Genomic DNA, 16,003 nt, shown 5'->3' with positions numbered 1-16,003 from the left:
CACAAGGGCAGCCGTGTGCAAAACAGCATCGGAAGACCAATGCTTTTCAGTCTCTGTGGAAAAAGGCTGCATGCTCTGGCTAGGAAGCCAGTCAGGCTGAACCAAGAGCAGGGCACAGGCCTCACGATGCTCGGGTACAGGGGGACACCTTTGGTCCTTTTCTCCACAGCCTTGGGGCGACAGATGAAGAAGTATCTTCAGGCATCTGTTTTTTCTTAGCAGAGCAGCCGCAGTAGAGGAGGCCTGGGTTCAGAGGCTGCAGGCATTGTCGGGGAGTCCAGGAGGGGTGACAACACAATGGACTTCGATTCTGGAGGGCTGGGGGACCATCTTGGCACCAGTGACCCACTTCAAATTGGGCCAGAGGCAACAGGTGTAGTGGTGGCTTCAGTTGTCAGGTTTTGGCAGTTCCAGAGACCTCAGAGTCCTTTCTTTTGAGTTTGTAGGAGAACAGGTCTGCTGTTCAAAGGTCTTGGGTCTTTATCGCAGGCAGGTAGTCTCCTGAGTTTCTGGAGTCGAGAGCTGCAGGATGAGATAACTTTGGGGCGTATTTATACAAGGGATGCAGACAGGCAGGCGGGGTTGGTTGGTACCAGGTCAGCTGCTTCTTCTCTCTCCTATGCTTTTGCAGCTCTTCAGTGTCTTTGGTCTTCTTAAGTCATTAGGACCTGTTTCCCTGGTGCCACGGACTTCCCTAAAGACTGAATTTAGGGACATTAGGGGAGTATGGAGTAGTAGCCAATGGGCTACTGACCCTTGGGGTCAAGGCGCCACCTATATGACCATTTCCTGTGGAAAGTGGGCATAACCCTGTCCCAGAATTCCTAGGTATGCCATCACAAAGATGGCTACTTCTGAAAAATCACACTCACCACAGATTAGCCCACCTTAGAGGTGGTACTAGACTGAGGGTGGTATGCATGCCTGACTAGCTAATGTTCCTGCCTGTCCAGGTGCCAAATGGAGCTCTGGACAAGGGTGTCAGCTTCCACTGCTGTGAGGTGGAGCCAGATTCGCATTTCAAAAGTGACAGTCTTTTGAGGCTTTCCGACATAGGAAGGCTGTTGGAAATGGCCTTTTTTGCAGGGTTATCACCCAACTTTTTGCCTTCTTCCTCCTATTTTTTTAGGTCTGTTTTTGCTGGTTTATTGTCTCTGCACACTTTACTATTGCTAATCAGTGCTAAAGTCCAAGTGCTCCCTATAGAAATTGTACTGTTGATTGGTTTATCCATGATTGGCATATTTGATTTACTAGTAAAGTGCACTAGAGGTGCCCAGGGCCTGTAAATCAAATGCGACTAGTGGGCCTGCAGTACTGGTTGTGCCACCCACATTAGTAGCCCTGTAAACATGACTCAGACCTGCCATTGCAGTGTCTGTGTGTGCAGTTTTAAACTGCCAATTCGACTAAGCAAGTGTACCCACTTGCCAGGCCTCAACCTTCCCTTTACTACATGTGAGGCACCCCTAAGTTAGGTCCTAGGTAGCCCTATGGGCAGGGTGCAGTGTATGTTTAAGGTAGGACATATACTAGTGTGTTTTATATGTCCTAACAGTGAAATACTGCTAAATTCGTTTTTCACTGTGCAAGGCCTATCTCTCTCATAGGTTAACATAGGGGCTGCCTTTAAATATCCTTAAAGCGCAGATCCTCTTTCAGAGCAGATAAAAAATTGGAGTTTAGGGTCTCTGAGCTCACAATTAAAATTATTTAGTGAAGTTGTTTTTTAGATTGTTAGTTTGAAAATGCCACTTTTACAAAAAAGGCATTTTCTTGCTTAATCCATTCTGTGACTCTGCCTTTTTGTGGATTCCCTGTCTGGGCCAGTTTGACAGTTGGGTTGGTCACTCCTCTCCTCTAGGCAGTGACACAAAGGGTGCTGGGGTATATCCTGCATATCTTGATTAGCCATCTGTGCAGGAGGGGAGGAGTAGTCACTCACACCTGAAAGGACTGTGCCTGCCCTCACACAATGCCGTCTCCGACCCCCTGGTGAGTGCCTGGGGCCTGGCCTGGACAAGGAAGGATCTTGCAAACACTTGAGACTTTGCTTTGAGGTTTACCAACTTCAAAGGCAGAACTGGGCATAAGAAGAAGACCCAAAACCCCAGACTTTTAGAATCTTTCTGGAATCAAGAGGAACCTCTGCCCAGGAGAAGAGCAGAAGATCTGAAGGAGGAGTACTGTCCCTTTGCTGTGCTGCTTTGCTGGACTGGCCTGGCCTGTAGTTGCTGCTTCTGCCTGAAAAGAGTGCAAAGGGTGAACTTTGCTGTGTGCCCTGCTTGAGAAAATTCTCCAAGGGCTTGGAGTAGAGCTTGCCTCCTGTTGGAAGTCTCATGGGCACCAGAGACTTCAGTTTCCTCGACCTGCAGCACTGGGAACTGTGTTTTGTGTTGTTCAAGAAGAGAAATCACAGTGATGCCGCCAACGACACTGCTGGCCCACACCGTGACCTGCCGACGCCACACGGAGTTGCACTGCCCTGCTTCGCACAGCGCCCCTGATCTCACTGATGTAGTCATCGGATGACTTCACCAAGCCACTGCTCGCACTGCAACCTGTGGGCCCGCACTCCGGCATCGCTTGCTCACGCTGCAGCCTGGGCATCCCAGACGACGCTCCTGCTGACACCTGCACCGCTGCCTGCACCGTGGCCTGTGGACACCGCTTGTGAGGGTCACGAAGCACCGTCCCGCACCGCTGGCTTGGGCCTACCGACATTTAGTGAGGGTTCTGAGCCAATTTTATTCTCTTTTGATCTCTCCTCTCTCCCTTCGGACCCATAATTGGGTTCTGTGGCATCATCGAGAAAAGATCGCCGGCAAAGAGCCCCCCTTCGGGGGGAGCCCGTCAGACATTGCAGCGCCAGTCTGACGAGGAGCCGTCCGATGATGAAGCATGACACCCAATAGGGTGTGTGAGGACTCTTGCTCCTATTAATTAGGACTCCCTAGTATTCTCTTTTTCTTTCTTTATCTTTTTTGGAACAGTGTATTGTATTATATAACAATTGGGAATACCGACTTCAGCGTTTCAGCTTGTGCAGGTATGCCCTCACAAGTAATATTAAGCCATCTGCCTTAGGGCTGTCTACCTACTGTAGGGGTGACTTACAAATACTACATGCGGCGGTAGGGGACATGACACACAGGGATGTGCGACATGACGTGTTTCCACTTTTGTCTGCACCAAGACACACAGTCTGCAATGGAAGTCTTGCGTGTGCTTGGTGAGGGGTCCCTTAGGGTGGCACAATTCGTGCTGCAGCTCGTAGGGACCCTCTTTAGCACCTCACGCCCTAGGTACTAGGAGTAGTATTTACTAGGAACTTACCTAAAGGATTTGCAAATTGAGGAACAATTCTACAGTTTTGGGAATGAAATCTGTCACTGGTGACCTGGTTAGCAGGAACCTAGTGCACTTTCAGTCGAAATCACAACATGTACCAATTAAAACGTGGGGTAACTTTGAGAAAAAGAGGCACTTTCCTACAGGCAGCAATATGGATTAGAGCAGGAGTCCCCTTTACAGCTGTACAGACCAGGACTGATGTGTAGGAGAGGTATGTTTTACTCCACGGTACACTAGACAACTCTTATGTAGTAATAGGTAGCGTATATTCCCCAAACATTGAGCAAGAGGCCTTCTTGACCAGCTTAACCATGGTCCGTGTAGACTGGGTCCAATACACTTGGATCCTGGGCGGTGAATTTAATGCGGTATTAGATACCAATCTGGACAGATCCCACCCCCACCCACCCATGCTACCTCAGTTCACCAAGCTAAAGTTTTGAAACAATGGTCTCAGGAGTAGTCCCTTGCTTATGTTTGGCACCTTCACAATACAGGTATGCGCAAATACTTATTTTATTCCCCCCACACATCCACTCCACACACAGATTGACAGGACCCTATGTTCAACTTCACTTCAATCTCACATCATCCGGGAAAACCCTATCAGACTATAAACCCCCTGAAGTCATGTTTTCGTGGGGTCGTATCCCAACTCCCATTCCCACATGGCATATGGCACCCCAGTTATTAGAGAATGCGGTCTTTAGGGAAACATTAACTACTGCAATAGACAATTATATTCCATGAAAACACCAACACTGCCTCCTCTGTATTTACAGAGTGGGAAGCATTTAAAGTAGTGATCCAGGAAACATTCACAGGCACAGTTGCAGGAGCCTGTATGACTGTTCTTAGGGACCTTAACCATGTAGAGAAGAGCCTACGTCCATTACAAAGGACAGTGATAGATAGCGAATTGAACACACAAACTACAAGAACCTAGGGCTGAGTTTGCAGAGTTACTAGAACGGTTACGAGTCATCGATTATAGGGCTTATCTACAAAAGACAGATACAGAGGCAGATGAAACTGGTGCTTTGTTAGCCCGTCTGATTCAACCAATGTCCTCACCCACTCCAATACTCACAATCACTGCAATACAAGACACACAAGCCAACATCCAGCTAGATTTTAACACAGCAACCCATGATTTTTACTCTGCCCTACATGCAAGTCCTCCTCCTCCAGCAGTGCCCCCCCACCACAGCAATCTCTGGTTTCCTGGACCAATTGACCCTTCCATGGCAACGATCGCGGATCGAGATTCAGGGCGCAATCAAAGAATTAGCAAGGAACAAAACACCCGGCTCTGATGGGCTCCCTACCGAATTTTACACATTTCCAGGCCTGCTGTCCCCACAATTACAACGCATTTAAAATACATCTCTTGCCAAAGGAGGACTACCCCCTCACCACAACTCAGGGCACTAGTCACCTCTATTAAAACTAAAGAAGAATCCTTCCGATATGTCCTCTTATAGACCCCTTTCCCTACTCAACACTGAATATAAAATTCTTAGTAAGATGTTGGCCCGCCGCCTACTCCCTGTGCTTTCCAAACTCCTCCATAATGAGCAATGTGGCTTTGTTCCTAATCGCAATACTTCCCTCAACATACACCGTCTATATCAGATTATGGATTCTGCGCTGGGGCGATAATGAAAGGCAGGCTTTATAATGCCTAGACTTAAGCAAAGCTTTTGACACTACAACCTGGGATTTCATGATCGCTGCCCTTGAAAGCTTCAACATCCCTCCTGCTTATACCCGCTAGATAAGATTAGTATACACAGCCCCCACGACCCAGACATGAACGATCCAACTCCGCTCGAATGAATATAAAATACACGGCAGTACAGGACAGGTTTGCCCACTATCGCCACTTCTAATTGTTCTAGCCCCGGACCCCTTGGGCCCAACGCATACAACAGGATGCTAGGGTATCCCGGTAGGTCCCACAACCTATGCAATATCCTTATAGAAGTATTATGTGATCCTGTACATTAAAGATCTCCGTGTGGACCTAACGTAAGTGGCCCTGCTGTTCACTACATTTGAGTCCCTAGATGGCCTACCCATCAATATTGATAAGTCCTATGCATTCTCTTTTAAAACTCCTATGACCTTTCATCCTTGCTCCCTTTGGCGCATGGCTATTCAGATGTTGCCCCCAACGTTCAGTTACTAGGGATTCAAATACACTGTGCTGCAGCAGGTGTGCTAGAAGGTAACCTTCTCAAAACTATAGCAATCCTTAGATGACAAGAGATCTTCTGGACCACATTGCAACTTTCAGTGGTGGGCCGATTGCCCCTCACCGAAATGGTCATGTTACCACGTTTACTTTAGAATTTGCTTAACACTCCAGTGGTTGTCCTTGAACATATCTTTAAGTTACTGAATACCCTGCTAGTTGACCTAATATGGGCAAGCGGAAGTCGCAGGGTCTGCTTCTCCAAACTTCAACCGACGCCAGATAACACCCATAACACCTTCTACACCCAGACTCGGCATCTCCGCTCCGCCGACCTCGCAACCATCCCACGCGTCCACAGAACTACAACCGGCGGTAGATCATTCTCGCACCTCGCTGCCAAAACGTGCAACACACTTCCCACCCACCTGTGCCAGACCAAAGACCTCCTTACCTTCAGGAAACTTCTCAAGACCTGGCTGTTCGAGCAGTAGTAGCACCCCCCTACCCCCCATTTCCCCCCCATCTCTCCCCCCCGGCCTGGAGACCCTCACGGGTGAACAGTGCGCTTTACAAACTTCTGACCGATTGATAAGGGACGGATGGGTGCCCCAAATTTCAAGTCAAATTGTATAGCGGGGCAATTACAATGGCTATCCTATTGACTGGCTGGCCAAAACCTCTCAAAAATAGGCTACACAGATGCCATGCTTAAACGAGGCAAACTACACAGTATGCTGTGCCAGGGCTCTGCATTTCCAGCTGACAGCCCCCTACTATTGCAGACTGCCCTTACGTACTTCAGGATGACTTTACAGTATACCAGCCCACAGATACCATATACCCTGAATATAACACTGATGGGCCTCCCCCACCATATCCGGGATACTCACGGCCAAGAGAATACAACTGTGGTTTCAAGGTGGAGTGGCCACAGTAGGAGACCTCTTTGCAGAGAGTTCCTACAAAGCCATACCGATTTCGTACATGACCACAGTCTACCAGGCACACTATTCCTCATTCAGGCCAGTATCATCCATTATCTGCGACGACACTGGGCACCAGACAGCATTGAACCTACCACACATGAGCAACTACAAGCACTTTACACCATGCTGAACGGATGACACTTAGACCGGTGGCTATATCGAGGTCTCGGTGCATACCCGCTGACCTCCCTTACACCCTACTGATGGCTAAATGGCTAGGAATTTCAGGATAAGGAATGGGGCTTTCCGATACAATACCTATTGGAAAATCTCCAGAAACCCCAGCTTCAAATTTATACAATTTTCTATATTACACCAAGCCTATTTCACACAAAAGTCCATTCGACATGCACACTTTGCAACATGCCAAATTATCTATGGAAATGCCATATGCTGACCACATACTCAACACAGATCACTAAGGCCCTATCAGAACTCAAAACCACAACCAATGGCATTGATAGGAGTACTGTACTCCAGGCTTAGTTCCCAGACCCAAAAGCACAAGAGTATTAGCTTGCTTTGTTCATCTGACGCTAATACTAGCAATCTCTTACAAAGAGATGCTGGAAGACCCCATTCGCGCCCAGGGTTTTCTTGTAGCAGGAGAAAGTGGAAAAATGAGGGTTGGCGGAGAGCGGTGCTCTACGCCGGGAAGAATACCAGGGATTGCAAAAGAAACCCATTGCTTTGGAATGGGATGCACTATTGGAGCCCTTTAAAGCTCTGGACTCTTTAGACACATAAGCTGGCAAAAATGGCTCCAATCATCGGCATAAGCAATACTAGCCGGCGCATATCCCCCTGCACCCTGATTTGATGTGTTCCCTATCTGTAATACCATGACTTTGTGGTGGCCCAATTCATACACAGTGACAAAGCTGCACACGACTGCATTCTCACCTTTATCGGATGCAACCTTGTTACACAGCTGGATTAAGTGTCAAGTCTGTGACAGACTTCTTACTGCAGTGATGATGTTCAGTTGGTGGGGGGTTTCACTTGTTTGCATAAGTTAATAATTGGAACCTGTTTCTCAGGGATAATACCTTGCAGGATGATTTGCCACTTGATATTTGAACAAACGCACCAAAAGATTTTCAGCTGTGGAGCCAAATGTTTTTCAGTAATTTCTGTACCTTGTGTTGGACTTTGCAAATGTATCAATAGTAGGCAACTGAAACTACTCTAAAACAAAATGCAATAAAGTTTGTTTAAAAAAAATAAAGTTCCACTTTCCATGGATAGTTAAATTCTGGAGATGAGAGATCCATCCCTCCAGGAACGAGTCTGTAGTTATTGCAAATTAGGGGATCTGTGTTGGGAATGTTATCGCTTTGGCCACCATTACATGGATGTTATGGTCAGAGTGAACTTAATTATTTTAGGAATTTGGGATTAGTGTAATACAAGCAGATATCATTCAGAGGAATGATTTGTACAGTCAAACTAAAACGGACTTTTTTCTGATGAACTTTCATGCAAACTGCTGAATCCGCATCCGCCTTTCTTGTGAGGCGAATGCCTTGTCGTGATGCTCACCCAGAACCGCTTCCAAGAAAGTTAACGTTGTTTAAGATTTGAGAGGATTTGTGCTTGTTGACTGTGAGGCACAAGTGGTTGAATAGTGTTAGACAAGTTGTTGTATCTCAGGAGTGGCCTCAGGTGGGGAGGAGCAGCCCCTTTCGAGGTACTATTTGGTGTTTTTTTTGTGTGAATTACAACGTGTTCATGAGTGATCACATCTAGCGCCCATTTGTCAGTCATTATAAGGGACCACTGAGGTAAATAATTTGAAATACGATTCCCAATTTGTCTAAGTGAATTACAGGGGATAACAGGCACTGCTAAATGGTCACTGCTTTCTGGCAGTGTCTCTCCCTTGGGGAGTTTGTTTCCCTTTGGGTGATGGTTATAAGCAGCTGTTGATGACTGTATGGTTTCTGGGAATACAGAGATCGATACTGGCTCTGAAAGGGCTGCTTTTGCTTGATGTACGGTTGATGACCTACTCTGTGGGAGTATAGCCCCCTCCCTTCCCTAATAGGCGGTCTTCTCATTTGCAGGATACCTAAGGATTTGGTAGTCTCCATGTCAGTTTTGTTGATATGTAGAGCATTGTCTACCTGCTTGCCGAACAGTGCCTCGCCGTCATATGGCATGTCCAGGATCTTGCTTTGTATTTCTGTCCTAAATTATGTCTCCTTCAGCCATCCCTGTCTCCGAAGGACAGCTCTACCTGCCGGTTGTCTAAAGCTGGTTGATGATATGTCTATTGGACAATAAATCTCAGTGTACGTTCGTTCTCTCTTGTAAAATTGTCTTCGCTTCCTCTTTCTCATCCTCTGGCAAGAGGCCAATGTATGTGGCGATGTCCGATCACAGCGGGCAGTCGTAGCAGCCTAGTAAAGCTAAAGAATTAGCACTCTGACAGTAGTAGCTGCCCTGGAAGAGAAGCATTTTCTAACACTATCTAGTCTATTCCTGTCTCTATCTAGTGGTGTGGAAATTGGAGTAGACGGATTCGTTGAGCGGCGCTGGGCCGCTTGTGTTATTACTGAATCCGGATTAGGATGGCTACTTAAACATGCAAGTGAATCAGGTGCTTTAATATTCTTGTCCAGTCTAGGTAGCACTGGAGACACTGTAGTAAGATATTTCAATGTTTTAATGTCTCCCTCCCAAATAAAATCAACAATCAGAATGGTCCGATTGATTTCTTCATGGGCTCTTGTACGTCACAGTGGAATCAATATGACTGTTTAGTTGCCAATAGAAGCTGGAACCTTTTAGCTGACATTTCCATAAGGTTGTGAAAGCCACCAATGTAGTCAGGTTGGGAATCTACTTGTGGTAGTACTGGTGAGGATGGTGTTGGGATTACGTAGTCACCCCATTCATTGGGGATTGAAGTAGTGTCTCTAATCTCCCCTTCTTCCTTGTCCTCATCCAAGGAGGATGTATCATCCACTGGCAGTTCAGCTAGTGTCCTAGCTAGCATAGGTACTGCAGTCGTAGGTGAGGTTAAAATACGTGGTGTGCGAGTAACAGGGGTTTGAACCTGTGGTGACAGCATTGATTTTATTGGTTGCACAGGGGAAGCAATCCGTGCAGGGTCTGGAAACCTCCAATATTAATCTTAGGGCATGTTATAAACATTATTTACTAGGGTCAGTGGCATTTCTACAGACTCTCCATGCAGCTCCTGGAGACCAGAACCTGAATACTGGTCTCCATATTGCCAGGGCTGTTCTCCTGAGGTATAATATTGCTCATCATAATATTGGTCATCATCATCCTCTTCACCTTTCACATGCAGCTCAGAGGGACTATGTGCTGCCCCAAAAGAACCTTCATGCTCAGACTCATCATCACAAAGCAGATGTGCAGGTGGAAAAGGTGAAACCTTACTTGGTGAGGTGTGCGCAGGCAATATGTCTCTAAGTGATTTCCTCCTTATAGAAATTGTTGACAATGGTATCAATGGTTTTTCATTGACAATGTCGTTATTGATACCGTCACTGGCTGTGTTGTTGACGGTGTCGCCGAAGTCATCACCAGCGGTGTCTTCGCTGTAGATAACTTAAACGATAACATCTTGGTTGACAGTGCTCTCGTCAACAGGATTCTTGTGGATAGCATTATCATCAAGGCTATCAGCAATGACAAAATGATCATTGGTGATGCACCAGATCTAAAGGTCGACACTGCCATCGCAGTGGTAACCATCTATGCTGTTGTTGCTGAGGTTGTCGAACAGAATGGAAAATGTGATTTCAAAAGTTTTAAGAGATTTCTTTGTCAATGGTAAAGAGGGTGATTTTTTTCAAGTGTGTCTCCTTTAGTGAAGGCGTAGTACATTCAGATTAAACTGTCTCCAAGGAGATTTTTTTTCCTTTTTGGATGAAAGTGAACATTACTCTGACTTTTTTTAATGTCCTGATGATCTATGATGTCTTTCATTGCATATTTTGGTGACCCTGGAAGCACTCGCTCATGAGACCCATCCGTCTTTAGGGATTTTTCAGCCTTCGAGGTATCATCCCTGTCTTCAGAAAGAGGGCTTTCCTTAAATTTTAATTTTTGTAACCAAATTAGTAATCTTCCCTCTCTATCTTTAAATATATTTTGAGAAAAGGTGGGGCAAATCTCAGTGTCTTTTACTTCAGGGTGTAGACAGTAGATGCACGCTTTGTGTGGATCCTCTGAGTGCAGAGTTTTCTTTCTACATGTTCCACACGGCCTGAACAGTCCTTCCTTTGCTGCTTCTGACAAGGTTGTTTAGTCAGAATCTTCAGACACAGATCATAGTCTTTTCCTGAAGTGAATTTGTCTTCAGAATAGAGGAAAACTGTAGTAAACCTAGTGGAGCTCAGGAAGACTCCCATCACACAACATACAGCAGATAATCTGAGGGACGGAAGCCTCAGTGGTGAGTATTCTAGAGGGTGGTGTTGCCTGATTGGCTTAACTTTGTTTCTTATTAAATGATGAGGATAAGCTACTTAAGAGAATGTTTTTTTAAATATTAATTGCTATGTATGTCATTGACTACAGCTTTCTATGGTACTGTGGGCTTCCCACTGACGACTAGGAATGACTGAAGCATGTTATTCTATGAAAAATCCAATTCTGGAGAAGCAAAGTTTACCAAGATCTGCTTCTGGGTTGAGACATTGAAATGTTTATGCATGTAAATATTGCCCTGGCTGTGAGCGTACTGGCATAAATTCACATTATTAGGCTTTGCATATTTTGGACAATTATTTTGAGGCTTTTCACATCATTTTTTCATCGAAGGGCAATTTCTCTCACTCTCAATATAGGAAAGTTTCCCTTTTTGCTAGATTTCCCCCATTCACCTTCAGGATTTGGACTTATGATGCTGGTATTTCGACTCTGAAGTGCACTAAGCTCTACAGTCAAGGCACCAGTGCATGTGCTCTGACCTATCGAGGCATGTTTAACTTACTTTTAGGTGCGTAGTATATGGTACAAGAGGTACCCAGGGCTAGTAAGTTAAAATGTCACCAATGAAAAGCAGCAGTAAATTGTGCCACTACTACAGTGATAAGGTGAAAATGTGACTCTAGGCCTGTCACTGCAGCCTAGTCAGCCAGCTCCCTCAATGTCAACTCGACAGGCAAAATAAAGCCAATTGCCAAGTCAAAACTTTCCTTTTCAATTATAATAAGGCACTCAAAGGCCTTGGTTTCTCCCAACACAGGGTGCTAGAATCAAAAAAGAAGGGCATATTTCTCTTGTGTTCAACATACCCTGACAGTGAAAACACAAAATTGCTGTTTTTACTGTAGTAAGGTTGGTAGCCCCAGTGGCTAACATGAAATTACCAGCCACTGCACTAAGTGCTAACCCCCATTTGTAACTACCAGAGACAGTGCTCCAAAGTATCAAATTAATTGTTACAGTAAATCTAACTCACGGCTGAAGTGGGATTTAACTTTTAATAAGAAGGTTAGTTTAAAAAGTCACTAATTTGTTGCCCAAGTTCCTTGTGGCCCTTCTCAACTGTTAACATCAGTTGTCACCGAGACAACAGGTAGCCCCCTTGCTAGGAAGTGTGATGTGATCCCAGGAACAGAAAAAAATTGCTGGTAGTAGGAGGTGTAAAGAAATGGCTCCCTGTTGCAGTTACCCCCCACTTTTTGCCTGATACTGATGCTGACTTGACTGAGAAGTGTGCTGGGACCCTGCTAACCAGGCCCCAGCACCAGTGTTCCTTCACCTAAAATGTACCATTGTATCCACAATTGGCACACCCTGGCATTCAGATAAGTCCCTTGTAACTGGTACTTCTAGTACCAAGGGCCCTGATGCCAAGAAAGGTCTCTAAGGGCTGCAGCATGTCTTATGCCACCCTAGAGACCCCTCACTCAGCACAGACACACTGCTTACAAGCCTGTGTGTGCTGGTGAGAACAAAATGAGTAAGTCGACATGGCACTCCCCTCAGGGTGCCATGCCAGCCTCTCACTGCCTATGCAGTATAGGTAAGACACCCCTCTAGCAGGCCTTACAGCCCTAAGGCAGGGTGCACTATACCATAGGTGAGGGTACCAGTGCATGAGCACTGTGCCCCTACAGTGTCTAAGCAAAACCTTAGACATTGTAAGTGCAGGGTAGCCATAAGAGTATATGGTCTGGGAGTCTGTTTTACACGAACTCCACAGCACCATAATGGCTACACTGAAAACTGGGAAGTTTGGTATCAAACTTCTCAGCACAATAAATGCACACTGATGCCAGTGTACATCTTATTGTAAAATACACCCCAGAGGGCACCTTAGAGGTGCCCCCTGAAACTTAACCGACTATCTGTGTAGGCTGACTAGTTTTAGCAGCCTGCCACAAACCGAGACATGTTGCTGGCCCCATGGGGAGAGTGCCTTTGTCACTCTGAGGCCAGTAACAAAGCCTGCACTGGGTGGAGATGCTAACACCTCTCCCAGGCAGGAATTGTCACACCTGGCGGTGAGCCTCAAAGGCTCACCTCCTTTGTGCCAACCCAGCAGGACACTCCAGCTAGTGGAGTTGCCCGCCCCCTCCGGCCAGGCCCCACTTTTGGCGGCAAGGCCGGAGAAAATAATGAGAAAAACAAGGAGGAGTCACTGGCCAGTCAGGACAGCCCCTAAGGTGTCCTGAGCTGAAGTGACTCTAACTTTTAGAAATCCTCCATCTTGCAGATGGGGGATTCCCCCAATAGGGTTAGGATTGTGTCCCCCTCCCCTTGGGAGGAGGCACAAAGAGGGTGTACCCACCCTCAGGGCTAGTAGCCATTGGCTACTAACCCCCCAGACCTAAACACGCCCTTAAATTTAGTATTTAAGGGCTACCCTGAACCCTAGAAAATTAGATTCCTGCAACTACAAGAAGAAGGACTGCCTAGCTGAAAAACCCCTGCAGCGGAAGACCAGAAGACGACAACTGCCTTGGCTCCAGAAACTCACCGGCCTGTCTCCTGCCTTCCAAAGATCCTGCTCCAGCGACGCCTTCCAAAGGGACCAGCGACCTCGACATCCTCTGAGGACTGCCCCTGCTTCGAAAAGACAAGAAACTCCCGAGGACAGCGGACCTGCTCCAAGAAAAGCTGCAACTTTGTTTCCAGCAGCTTTAAAGAACCCTGCAAGCTCCCCGCAAGAAGCGTGAGACTTGCAACACTGCACCCGGCGACCCCGACTCGGCTGGTGGAGATCCGACACCTCAGGAGGGACCCCAGGACTACTCTGATACTGTGAGTACCAAAACCTGTCCCCCCTGAGCCCCCACAGCGCCGCCTGCAGAGGGAATCCCGAGGCTTCCCCTGACCGCGACTCTTTGAACCTAAAGTCCCGACGCCTGGGAGAGACCCTGCACCCGCAGCCCCCAGGACCTGAAGGACCGGACTTTCACTGGAGGAGTGACCCCCAGGAGTCCCTCTCCCTCACCCAAGTGGAGGTTTCCCCGAGGAACCCCCCCCTTGCCTGCCTGCAGCGCTGAAGAGATCCCGAGATCTCTCATAGACTAACATTGCGAACCCGACGCCTGTTTCTACACTGCACCCGGCCGCCCCCGCGCCGCTGAGGGTGAAATTTCTGTGTGGACTTGTGTCCCCCCCGGTGCCCTACAAAACCCCCCTGGTCTGCCCTCCGAAGACGCGGGTACTTACCTGCAAGCAGACCGGAACCGGGGCACCCCCTTCTCTCCATTCTAGCCTATGTGTTTTGGGCACCACTTTGAACTCTGCACCTGACCGGCCCTGAGCTGCTGGTGTGGTGACTTTGGGGTTGCTCTGAACCCCCAACGGTGGGCTACCTTGGACCAAGAACTGGACCCTGTAAGTGTCTTACTTACCTGGTAAAACTAACAAAAACTTACCTCCCCTAGGGACTGTGAAAATTGCACTGTGTCCACTTTTAAAACAGCTATTTGTCAATAACTTGAAAAGTATACATGCAATTTTTATGATTTAAAGTTCCTAAAGTACTTACCTGCAATACCTTCCGAATGAGATATTACATGTAGAATTTGAACCTGTGGTTCTTAAAATAAACTAAGAAAAGATATTTTTCTATACAAAACCTATTGGCTGGATTTGTCTCTGAGTGTGTGTACCTCATTTATTGTCTATGTGTATGTACAACAAATGCTTAACACTACTCCTTGGATAAGCCTACTGCTCGACCACACTACCACAAAATAGAGCATTAGTATTATCTATTTTTACCACTATTTTACCTCTAAGGGGAACCCTTGGACTCTGTGCATGCTATTCCTTACTTTGAAATAGCACATACAGAGCCAACTTCCTACAGGAGGTATGACAATATCCAGCAAGAAGGCTATCAGGAGATGGCCACAGATGGCCGAGCCAGCTGGCTACTGCCTCAGTGAAGTAAATGTCTATTTAAAGCATAAAATAAACTCTTTCAATAAACTGGTGATGGATTTTTATTGTGTTTTGTTTCTTACTTATTGAATATTTTGGTACTTACAAATGCTTTACAACTGTTCCTTTAAGCCTGACTGCTGTGTGTCACGGCTATCCAGTGCTAAGCCGAAGGTTTTATTAGAGAACCTAACTGGACCAGATAGATATCGTGACATGATAATATTGTGAGGTCTCACAACCTCATCACATAATCCACTTTCCTACACAGAAAAGCTCTGCATAGAAAAAAATGCAGTAGAAAGTAGAAACTAGCAACACAGTAAACCAAGAGGAAGACAGTTTAACTGTAGGTAAGACAAGGGAACCAGAGAGAGACTAACTAAGGCTATTACAGAAACGCTGAGAGGTGGTTGCAGCAACACTGATAACTTTCAACTAATCATTGAAAGAGGAAAGATTAAAGCTGAACAGAACCAGACAAATGCAGTTGCTTCAAAATACTTTTGTATGATTCCCCCTCTTTTGTTCAAGCCATCAACCCCATTGACAGTCTGGTCTAGCAGCAAACTCTCAATGGACCCCTTTTCCTGAACAATTTAGGCAAATAGGGATATTAATCTATGTGCTTATGCATTATGCTGAGAAAGATAACCATGGTCCCTAATGAGATCCAATGGTCACTCTGGTGAGAACAATGATAAAAGCATATCACCAAGAAAGTAAAGAAAATTGCTTTTTAAAGGCAATATGACTCACACTGATCGAGTGGGGGTGGCACACTCCCCTTCACCCACGGAGTGTGGTCGTCCACGATGTTGATGGTAAGGTTGGGATGCCAATGGGAAATAATTTCAATGGGGCCATAGTCCTCAGCGCGCTGTAAGAAAAGCAAGTGTTACGTGGGTAGATATACCACTCTGCACCTCTATATACGCCCACCAGATACAGAACTGAGCACTCTGAGACCTACCATGCAGCAGATGAGGCAAGTATCAGCTACATTATGCAAATCCTCAGAGATTGCTCTTCACATAATAGAAGTTTCTACCCTAGACTTACTTAATGCTGCCCCACC

At 46.4% G+C, this 16,003-nt stretch overlaps 1 protein-coding gene across 1 annotated transcript in view; it reads right to left on the bottom strand.

Moving 5' to 3' along the window:
• CLPTM1 (CLPTM1 regulator of GABA type A receptor forward trafficking) overlaps positions 1 to 16,003 on the bottom strand; it is a 326,345-nt gene that overhangs the window by 174,442 nt on the left and 135,900 nt on the right. The window contains exon 7 of the mRNA XM_069207717.1: positions 15,685 to 15,805. Coding sequence (XP_069063818.1) covers positions 15,685 to 15,805 — 121 coding nt within the window. The remainder of the gene's footprint in view (positions 1 to 15,684; positions 15,806 to 16,003) is intronic.

Source organism: Pleurodeles waltl, chromosome 9 (genome assembly GCF_031143425.1).
Source record: "Pleurodeles waltl isolate 20211129_DDA chromosome 9, aPleWal1.hap1.20221129, whole genome shotgun sequence".
Taxonomy (NCBI): Eukaryota; Metazoa; Chordata; class Amphibia; order Caudata; family Salamandridae; genus Pleurodeles; species Pleurodeles waltl.
This window is presented reverse-complemented; position numbering and strand designations above follow the sequence as displayed.